Raw genomic sequence first — 10,366 nt, 5'->3', positions numbered from 1 at the left:
GTTCCCAAGGTCCCAGCTCTGTGCTGGGAGGTAAGGTGCTCACAGGGCATCCAGGTTGGGGGATCCCAGAGGAAGGGGCGCCTCACCTAGACCTGGGGGCTTGAGAAGTTTTTTGGAAGGAGATGGGCATCCCACGTGTTAGTGGGACTAACACGTGCAGTGGCCCCCAAGTCCCCTGTCAATAACCCAAATTCTGGAGGGTTCCCAGCCATGGGGAGCCCACGCAATCTGCATTTCAGTGGCTGCTTGCTCTGAGCTTGCTGTGACCACAGGATGGTCAGGCCCCAGAGCCCTTGGGCGTTCTGGACCTCGTGCTCCATCCAGGCCTCTTCCCCACCCCAGGCCTGGCATGTACCTGTCATCAGACAACAGGACAGCCTGGAGCTGTTAAAAGAACCCAGAAGTGGGAGTCAAGGCCCCCGCGTTCTGTTCCCAGCCCCAGCCCAGCTCAGTGGGTATCACTGCCCTCATCTTCAAAGTGAGGGTCCCTCAAGTCTCTGTCCAGTTCCCTGAGCCTTTGTCTCTCTGTCCTGGGATGGCAGGCGGACCACTGCCTCTAGGTCCTTCCACCGCCCAGACGTGTAAATACTGGGCCAGGTGCCAGGGCTGTGCTTGGCCTGGGCGCTTTGGTGGTGGGTGCTTCAGGCACAGCCGCTGCCTTCACTGCACACATCCCTGGGGGGAGGAGTGGGTGTTAATCAGATTGCCCCCCAAAGGGCCAGGAATTACAATGGGAGAGGACTGCCTGGAGGGAAGACCGGGGCTCTGTGAGCCGGGAGGACAGAAGAACCTCTTGGTCCAGGGCGGGACGAGGACCTCAGACAAGCCCGAGTCAGCGAGAGGCACGGAGATCAAGCTCCAAGGTGCGGGGTGCCCAGTGCCTGGGGAGGAGGGCCAGGTGGCACCCCACAGGCCTGTGGGCCCTCAAGAGCGAGGTCGTTCTCCAAGGTGGGTTTGCAGCTTCTCTGCCGGCCGCACCCTTCATGCAGAGGCCTGCGTTGCAGAGATGGCCTCACCCCTCCCAGCCCCCTCCCTTGAGCTACCCCCACTCCCAAGGCACTCCCCCTCCCACCTGCTTCCTTTGGTGGTGCATGGCACGGGTCTTTCACCCCCTGCCACCGATTTGCCATTAAGCCACTTGACAGCCATTTCCTTCTAATTTACAGGGTATTGGCTGAAAGACCAATAAAAGGCTGCAGAACAGTTTGGCCGATCCTGCAGGCTGCTAATTGCAGACAATAAGCAAGCATGCTGCCCCCTGGGAGTACGCTGCGGTGTGCACGCGTGTGCCTGAGAGCACCTGGCACCCGCATCACTGCTGGGCTCCCGTGCGCCTCAGCTTTCCGTGGTTGAGTTGCTTCCAGGAGAACGGGCGCTTTTGAACACCCGAGTCTCCTTGATGGGCCTTAGAACCCACTGACTGGCATAGGCTGCTCAGTGAGCCAGTGCTGGTCCACACATATTTATCGAGCACCTACTGTGTGCTGGGGCCTAGACTAGATGTCAGGGAGGTAGCGATAAACAAGACTGGGTCCCTGCCCGCCCCCTCCTTCTGGGGGAAGCAGATCAAACATACACACACTGGCAAATTAATAAATGAAGTGCTTTAAAAGACTGAGTGCTATGAAGAGGAAAAAAGAGAACCTCAGGGTAATGAGGGAGAGGTAGAGAAGGGGGTGGGAGAGGTGCTTCCCCTACCCCAAGTGTCAGGAGTGCCGTGCGTGCCTCTTGAGGTGGCTTTATGGTCAGAAAGTATGGTTAGGACTTCGAACGTTCATTATCACTTTTTAATTTAATTTTTATTTTTATTAAAGCAACACATGCGCGTAGTTAAAAATGTCAAATGAATCACAGCCTATTAAGAGAACCAGGGCTTCCCTGGTGGCGCAGTGGTTGAGAGTCCGCCTGCCCATGCAGGGGACACGGGTTCGTGCCCCGGTCCGGGAAGATCCCACATGCCGCGGAGCGGCTGGGCCCATGAGCCGTGGCCGCTGGGCCTGCGCGTCTGGAGCCTGTGCTCCACACGGGAGAGGCCACAACAGTGAGAGGCCCGCGTACCGCAAAAAAAAAAGAAAACCAGCAGCCCCCTGATTGTCCCTCTTTCTCCCCAGATCTCATTCATAGGAGGCACAACCACTCTGAGTGTTAGTTGTTCCTTCTGGTATTTCCCTGCATATTCTAAGTGATGTGGATACTCTATTTACATTTTCTTTCAATTTGAAACATTATCAATTGACATTTCACTATAGCAGATACAAGGTTCAGGACCCTAACACTACCCACAGACGTACAAAGCACTTCCCCGCTTCCCATCCACTTCCTATAGGTGTCTCCTGGGAGAGGTTCAGGGACTAGCCAGTGTCTCCCTTAGTAAGTGATAAGGTAAATATTGATCACAGCTGAGTGTACTATGATTTGTTTCCTTCCCTGGAGTTAGCAATGCCTCTTCCCAATATGGTCAAATACATCAGGTGATCAATCTGTCAGTTCCATGTTTGTCTTGGAGAATCCGTCCTCCACTCCAGGTGGATGGTAGCTCTCTGGGCTTGATGCACAGCCGTTGCGTTCTCCAACAGCCTTCCAAGCTCCCCTCTGGGAACTTGCTGCACTCAGCTCTCTCCCTCTCCTTCTCCCACTCCAGTTCTTTATTTCTTTAGCTTGACTCCATCGTGGAATTTGTCCAAGATCTTTCCTGAGTCATAGACTCGATAGCAAGTCAGTTTAGTGAAGTCAGTTTTCTTTTTAGAATTGATGTTCTTTTTGGAGCTTTGGGATGGCCCAGAAGAGGGTTAGCTCTTACTGAGTGTGTGGCAAGTCAAGAAGACCTAGTTCCCGGGCAGCTGGAATGCCATGACGGAGGGCAAATGAGGTTCCTGTGATGTCTGAGCCAGAATAAACCTCCATGGTTGTAGGAGGAAGCTGAGACCTGGATGGGGATGAGACGTGGCTCAGGTCACAGAGGTGTCCAGCCCTCCTCTCATATTCTTTGAGGACGCAGGGAGCTGCCCTCCTGGCTTCCAGCTGAGTCCTTACTGCTCATTCAAGACCCAGCTCAAACACACCTCCTCGGACATGGCGCCCTGGGCTGGGGTAGATCTTTCTTCCCCGCCAAGTGCTAGAGTTGTAGCTCTCCCTGGATTTACATTTCTGCTTTCCGCTCTAGGTGGGTTAATGTTGGTGTTTGCACGTGCATGTGCTCGTGCACGAAGGCATGAGTGACTCTGCCCACGCACGCACACGCACACAACAGGCACAGTAGACGGGGGAGTGGTCGTCCTGTCTCACGCATCTCCTCTCTCTCCTCCACAGCGCCTGGCACACGCCTGGCACGTGGTAACTCTTCCATGACTTCCTGTGGTGCGAATGGAGGCTTGTTTGTACAGACGTGCCAGAGTCTGCCTTTAAAAATGACAAACTCTATGTAGAATTTCAGTAAACTTAGTCGTTTTGCTCCTCTCCCTCAGGGTGAGTGAAGTAGAATCTGCTATCAGAGTGAATAACGTGTTCACGGTTTTAATGCCTGGCCTCACCCCTTCATCAGCTTCCCGACCGTCTGCCATCTCTGCCCCCTCCCGCCAAGCCCCTTCCCGGTACCCAAGCTCCAGTGCACGCACACTGCAGCCCCCTGTCACGCCTGGAGAGGCCTGGCCTCCCTGCCACCCGCACGTGACACACTCTCGGGCTGAGACTGCCTCAGAGGAGGCAGGCCTCGCCATCTGCTGCCTCCCCTTCCGCCCCAGAGGACACACCCAGCAGCCCAGCCCTCTCTTCCCCGGCTTCTGCTGAGCTGCCTAGTCAGGGTCAGAGCAGGGGCCAGAGGAAGACCAGGTGGGCTGGGTCCGGGATTCGGAACAGGAGTGGAACCTCTTCATCCAGCCTCAACTTGCCATGAACTTCCAGGAGCAAGAAATTCACCTCGAATGCATCTTGCATCCCTGGGGTCTTGAGACTGGGGTTACCTTTTGCACCAACACCTCTTGGGACAGGTGGGGGGGGCCTAATGCAGTGATTGGGTGCTTGAGACCCAGCCTTTCCCATCTGCCACTTCTATAGCAGTGCCACTCCCCCCAGACTCCCAAATCCAACCTCTCTGGCTGGAATTTGAGACGATCACGTCTGGCTGTACCGTGAATTAAGTTAAAGGTAGTATGCTCCGAGGAGGGACCCTTTTGGCATCGGGGTTGAGCACACAGATGCATGGCTGTGCTCGGAAACCGTCTGACTTCCTTTGGGACCTGGGCTGGATTCAGAGAGCTGATTCCAGTGCTTTGCTGCAGGACCAAGACTCAACCTTCTAACTCCTGGGCCAGCACTCCTTCCCCTGAGCCATGCTGCCATCCTCTCGGCTGTCCCAGTGGTGGGATCAACACACAGATTTCTTTCTTTTTTTTTTTTTTTTAATTAATTAATTTATTTATTTTTTGGCTGTGTTGGGTCTTCGTTTCTGTGCGAGGGCTTTCTCTAGTTGCAGCAAGCGGGGGCCACTCTTCATCGTGGTGCGCGGGCCTCTCACTATCACGGCCTCTCTTGTTGCGGAGCACAGGCTCCAGACGCGCAGGCTCAGTAGTTGTGGCTCACGGGCCTAGTTGCTCCGCGGCATGTGGGATCTTCCCAGACCAGGGCTCGAACCCGTGTCCCCTGCATTGGCATTGGCAGGCAGGTTCTCATCCCACTGCGCCACCAGGGAAGCCCCAGATTTCTTCTGAGTCCCAGATGCTGCAGTATCTCTCATTATTTTTTACCATCACCACACTTCTCCCTCCAAGAAGAGACTGGGCCCAGAAGGGGCTGGGGCGCAGGGTGTCCTGACCTGCCTTGGGCTGAGATACTTACTTGGGCTTATTTGTGCTTCTCCCCCGCCCCAAGGGGTCCACGTGCTGTGGTGGGTGATGAAATCCCATCCTGGTGGTAGGAGGCGGGCTGTAGGGGCCAGCTGCTCTGTCTGCCCGGGATCCTCGGTTCAGGAGCCCTGCGGGGTGCACCAGCGGATGGGAGGCTCAGACGGGTCCCTGCTTCTTAGGCCTTCTTTTGTCACCAGGAAGCGCCATCCTCCCTGAACCCGTCTCTCCAGACATGCTGGGTCAAGGTTATGGGGCAGGGTGAGGGGATAGACAGGAATCCCCGATACAAGGAGTCCTCTGATGGGTCCCACTGCGCTCAGAATAAGATCCAGATGCCTTGTCCTGCCAGCCAGGTCCCGAGGAGGACATGAGCCCCAGAGCCTCCCCAGCGCCATCCTTCGACTTGCTCAGCAGATGTGGCCGAACAAGGGAGGGACGGTGCTGGCTGGTGGGGGGACGGTGAGCACAGGGGACGTGACTGGAGTGTGAGGTCCATCAGCCACATGCCTGGCTCGCCCTCCCCTGGTGATGGCAGAGGATGCGGGGTGGGAAATGGGGCTGCTGCTTCTCACGGTCAGGGACACCCTCTGTGGCCCAGAAAGGCTTTTCTTTGGCTTCTTGACAAGGTTTGGAGAAATCTGCAGTCTACAGAGGCATCTCATGGTAGAACCCTGTGTGTGTGTGTGTGTGTGTGTGTGTGTGTGTGTGTGTATGAGCATGTGTGTGTGATATACGCGTGCATGTATGTGTATATGTGTGTGTGTAGTATGTGTATGTATGGGGGGTGTGGGCATGTATGAGTGTATATGTATTTGTGTGCATGTATGTGTGGGTTTGTATATTGTGTGTATGTGTGATATACATGTGCATGTGTGTATATGTGTGTGTAGTATGTGTATGTATGGGGTGTGGGCATGTATGAGTGTATGTGTATATGTGGGCATGTATGTGTGGGTGTGTATATGTGTGTGTGATATACGTGTGCATGTATGTGTATATGTGTGTGTCGTGTGTGTATGTATGGGTGGGGGGCATGTATGAGTATATGTATATGTGTGCACGTATGTGTGGGTTTGTGTATTGTGTGTGTACATGGGGGTGTGATGTGTGTAGTGTGGTGTGTGTATGAGTATATGTGTGTGATATACATGTGCATGCATGTGTATGTGTGTGTGTAGTATGTGTATGTATGGGTGTGGGGCATGTATGAGTGTATATGTATATGTGTGCGTGTCTGTGTGGGTTTGTGTATTGTGTGTGTATATGGGGGTGTGTGTGTGATGTACGTGTAGTGTGGTATGTGTGTGTGCTCTGTGTGCGTAGGTGTGTGTGTGTGTCGGGAGTGGGCTGTGGGGAGGATTGAATGCCTTTGGAAGAGGGGGTCTGAGACTTTTAACCTCACTTCGCTGAGAATGACCCTCTGTGGGGTGTGTGAGACAAGAAACCAGCCGGCAGCCTCCCTCTCAAGCCCTCAGAGCTGTTTTTTGCTTCCAGTTACCCCACAGAGCAGGGGCTGCGGGTGGGGCCTGTGGCAGCCTAGCCTGCGTTGACCGAGAGGGCTCCGCCCTGCCCAGGCTGGACCAGCCGGTGTTCTGCAGGCAGTGAGGCATCGGCGCCGCCCTCCAAGCAGAGAACGGGGTGGGGTGGGGGGGGTGGGGGGGGCTCCTGTGCGCCAGGCCGGGGTGGGGTGGGCGTGGGGTCTCAAGGTGGGAGACCTCACCCTCCGACAGCTGGGAGTCGGGCACAGGGCCAAGGAAGAGCTCACTTCCCTTTCTCTTGGTTTTAGGAACCAGGCCATGTAGGCAGCTGTTTGCGCCCGTCTCTTCCCACACAGACCGGGTGGAAAGGTCTTTCTTTGGTTTAGCGGGACCTCCCCGGCGGGCTCACGGAGGGGCCCGGCTGGATCCACACAAGCCTCCCTAGCACTTCAGGAGCCCTGCGGGGTGCACACTAGGTGGGAAGTCTGTGCGGACTGGAGACCACTGGCTGCTCCCCGCTGACCCCTCTCCAGCCGCAGTACTGAGAGCTAACACACACTTATGGAGCACTTACTGTATGCCAGATGCTTATCTCGGGGCTTGACACGCATTAACGTATTTAATCCTCCCAACGGGCCTATGAAATGGACACCGTTATTGTGCCCGTTTTATAGACCAGGAAACTGAGGCCTAGAGAGGTTAAGTGGCTTGCCCCAGGTCACACGGCTAGAAAGTGGTGGAGCTGGGTTTACTGAGCCTGATTCTTCCTCCCAGCACTTCTGCAGAGTCACCCTGAAGAGCCTGCCGCAGGTAAAACTCCAGCTGCCACCGGGCTCCAGTGAACCCCGGAAGGGTTTCAGGACTGGGCTGGGGCAGCAGCTCAGGGAGCAGAGTGGATGGGGGCTCAGCTCCAGTGGGGGAGGGGAGCAGACCAAGTTCACCTCTCAGAAAAGCCCTTGGGGCAGCCACTTCTCCCCTCAGCGCACCCAGGCTCTTGGACTGCTCCTGAGGCAGTGCTGCGCCAGCCAAGTGTTGCCTTCTTTGCTGGGTGGAGCCCCTGCCGAGACCCCCTTTCCTCTCTGCAAAGCTGGCTGAGTCACTGAGAAGGCCCTGGAGCTCTCTCCTGGCCCTGCCCCCAGGGTCCCTCCAGCCACGCCCTCTGAGCCACCGGTCCCCGCAAGGCCCCGGGAATGCAAAGGGGTCTCCCAGCCAGCAGCCTGCGTCAGAAATCTCTCCTCTCCTCCTGACGGAAGGAATCCTGCTCGTTTCCTACCTACTCCCTAAAAAAGGCAGGAACTGTGTGCCCTCCAGGCTTTGTCCATTTCCCTGTGAGTTCCAGACCCCCTTCAGCTCTTCATTATCCACCCCCTTTTCTTTTTTCTTTTTCTTTTTTTTTGGCTGTGCCACGAAGCATATGGGATCGTAGTTCCCTGTCCAGGGATCAAACCCGTGCCCCCTGCAGTGGAAGCGCGGAGTCTTAACCACTGGACCACCAGGGAAGTCCCTCATTATCCACCCTGAAGGCCCTTAAGCCTCATCTCCCCTGCCCCGGACCCATTGCAGCTGATTTTTCAGAACTAGCCCAAGAGTGAATATTTATTAGGGAGAAAAGCAGAAAAATCTTTGGGCCCAGAGACTTTTGCCTCTATTTTCTGGAACCCCGATTCTGATGAAATCCCTCTATATTAATGATAAATTTAGGAATCTCGCTTAAGTCCGTCGGTGGCCTCACGCTAGGGGCAACGAAGGACCTCCCTGTGAGAATACGCATCCCCAGCCCCAATCTTCCAGGCCAGGTAAAACTCTCTGAGTCAGAAATCAAGCCCACCCGGCAAGGTCAGAGCTGCTTGAGGCCGCTGGAAAGGGGTGGGTGGGACAGGAGGAAGGGGGTAAAGGAGACGGAGGGAGGAAGGCGCAGGGGGAGAGGTCAGCTCAGAGTCGGTCACTTCCAGGAGCCCGTCACAACCAAGGCCACTCGTCTGGGCCCTTTCTGAATTCCACACAGCGTCTGTGAGCATCTGCGTAAATGGGGTGTTCAGACCCTAGAACACAGCGTGTGCTGGGTTCAAGCAAAATGAGACAGGCTTCTGGGAGGCCTCTTGAGGACTTCGGGGGATCCCCAAGGGGAGGATGGAGGAGGGCCTTCCTAGGGTGATTGGCCCACAGAGCCCATCCGGGCCAGGCCTGCTTTATCAGCTGCAGCAGCGGGATACTGATCTAGCAGACAGAGGTCTGGACCGGGACACGGTAGCGGTGGGTGGTACTCCAGGTCGCACCACAAACTAGCCGGGGGGTCCTTGGGCAAGTCACAGCTCGCCCTAAGCCTCAGCTTCCCCGTGACATGACTCTCCTGACTCCGGGCCTGGCTCCTTCAGGGGACCGTTGTGAGAGAGGACAGGAAATGTGTGGCCGATGACGCTGTTACCTCTGAGCCGGCCTGGTGGTCCCACCCCATGAGACGACTGACCAGCCGCTCACAGACCCTCCCTCCCCTAAACGAATCACCAAGGCCCGTATCCCACAGGCATCAAACCGTCTCCACCTACCAGGCCTTCTCCCGATGGGTTTGGGGAGGCTCTGAGGACATTTGAGAAGGCAGAGGCAATCAGTCCCTAGGCCGTCAACCATGACCGCAAGAGTTCAACTTAGACGACACACGATGAAAGCCAGTTCAGGCGCAGCCCCAGCGTTACCGGGGATACGGGAGGTGTCTGAGCTGCTGCCTCGTGGGCCTCAGATCCACCCAAGAGACAGCCAGGATTGTGGCAGGGGGTCGGGCTACACGGCAGGTACGGCACGGACCTGTGGGGAGGCGGCGGCCACCCAGGCCTGGGGCTGAGTGGGGCCGAAGCCCTCCTGAACCATGCAAAAGCGGGGGTGGGATTTGAGCCAGGCCAGAAAGCGCTGCTGTGAATTCAGAGTCTCAGCAAGCGGGCACGAGCCTTCTCGAAGCCTCCCTCCCAGCCTTCCCAGTGCCCTGCGTTTGTAAGAGGAATGGCTCCTGGGGTTAAAGGGCCTCTGGAGTGGGTTTCAAATGGCTCGATGTGAAGTGTTTGAGAACCACTGGGGTGCACTAGTTTAGTCTGGACATTCACCATCACCACCACCACCACCGTTACCATCTCTGCCGTCATCACTATTACCACTGCCTTCTACCGCGCCGCCATCACTATTACCGCTGTCATGGCCGTCACCACCACCACCATGACCGACGCTCTCATCACCACCATCGACTCCACCAGGACCTCCACCCCCATTACTATTACCACCACTTCCACCCACCATCACTACCACCTTTACCGTCAGTGCCACCATCACCGCCTCCACCACCATTACCACCAGCACCACCATCCACTTCATCACATTTTCCACCTGCCTTTGATCACGCAGAGATAAGATTACAAAGTCCGACCACCAGCACCTCTCCTCTTTTAACCGTCTGCACCCCAAATATTCATCGCCATGTCTGTTGGCTCATAATCAAAGAGACCAACCACGGCCTGACCAGATATCATACTAGGCTGAGCATACCTTCTGGTTTGTCCAGGACAGTTCCAAAGCATACCTGTTGTCTCTGCTTCTTTATTCGCGGCTCCCCTCTTTCACTGTCAGCTACGTTTGCATGACATGCTATTGTCACCCTAGTTTAAGACCACATCCCGCTTCTGATTGAGTCCCACGAAGACTAGCACCCCAAGGAGGCTGACCTGGACCAGAGCCTGGCGGGAAAACTAGGAGGGTGACATACCCGCCGCCAGGCATCGATAACTAATGGATGCCCCTGCCTCCCCCTCCCTTGCCTTCCCGCTGCTGCACCGGCCCCCAGGAAACCCCTGAGAAAAGAGGAAAACGGCACCGGTGTTGCTGAGTATCCCATGACCTCCTCGCACAGCAACAAAGGGGTGGACGTGAACAGCGCCGTGGTGTGAGTCTGCAGGCCCTGGGCCGCTGGCCAGAGGGCCACCTCGGCGGCACTAGTGGACACAGGAAAGCAGGTGGACACGAGCTGACACTGGGCTTGTCGGGACTTCATTGCCTTGCAGGCCT

The 10,366-nt window shown here is 56.0% G+C and overlaps 1 protein-coding gene across 1 annotated transcript in view; it reads left to right on the top strand.

The window, feature by feature from the left end:
* The window catches only part of PRIMA1 (proline rich membrane anchor 1), a 59,863-nt gene extending 49,567 nt beyond the window's left edge, over positions 1-10,296 (top strand). Inside the window, 1 exon segment of the mRNA XM_007104678.4 lies at positions 10,146-10,296. Coding sequence (XP_007104740.2) covers positions 10,146-10,248 — 103 coding nt within the window. The 3' untranslated portion in view covers positions 10,249-10,296.
* Positions 10,297-10,366: the final 70 nt, after the last annotated feature.

Source organism: Physeter macrocephalus, chromosome 11, assembly GCF_002837175.3.
Source record: "Physeter macrocephalus isolate SW-GA chromosome 11, ASM283717v5, whole genome shotgun sequence".
In the NCBI taxonomy this organism is placed as follows: Eukaryota; Metazoa; Chordata; class Mammalia; order Artiodactyla; family Physeteridae; genus Physeter; species Physeter macrocephalus.
The sequence above is the reverse complement of the archived record's forward strand: the minus strand, read 5'-3'. Positions and strand labels throughout refer to the sequence as shown.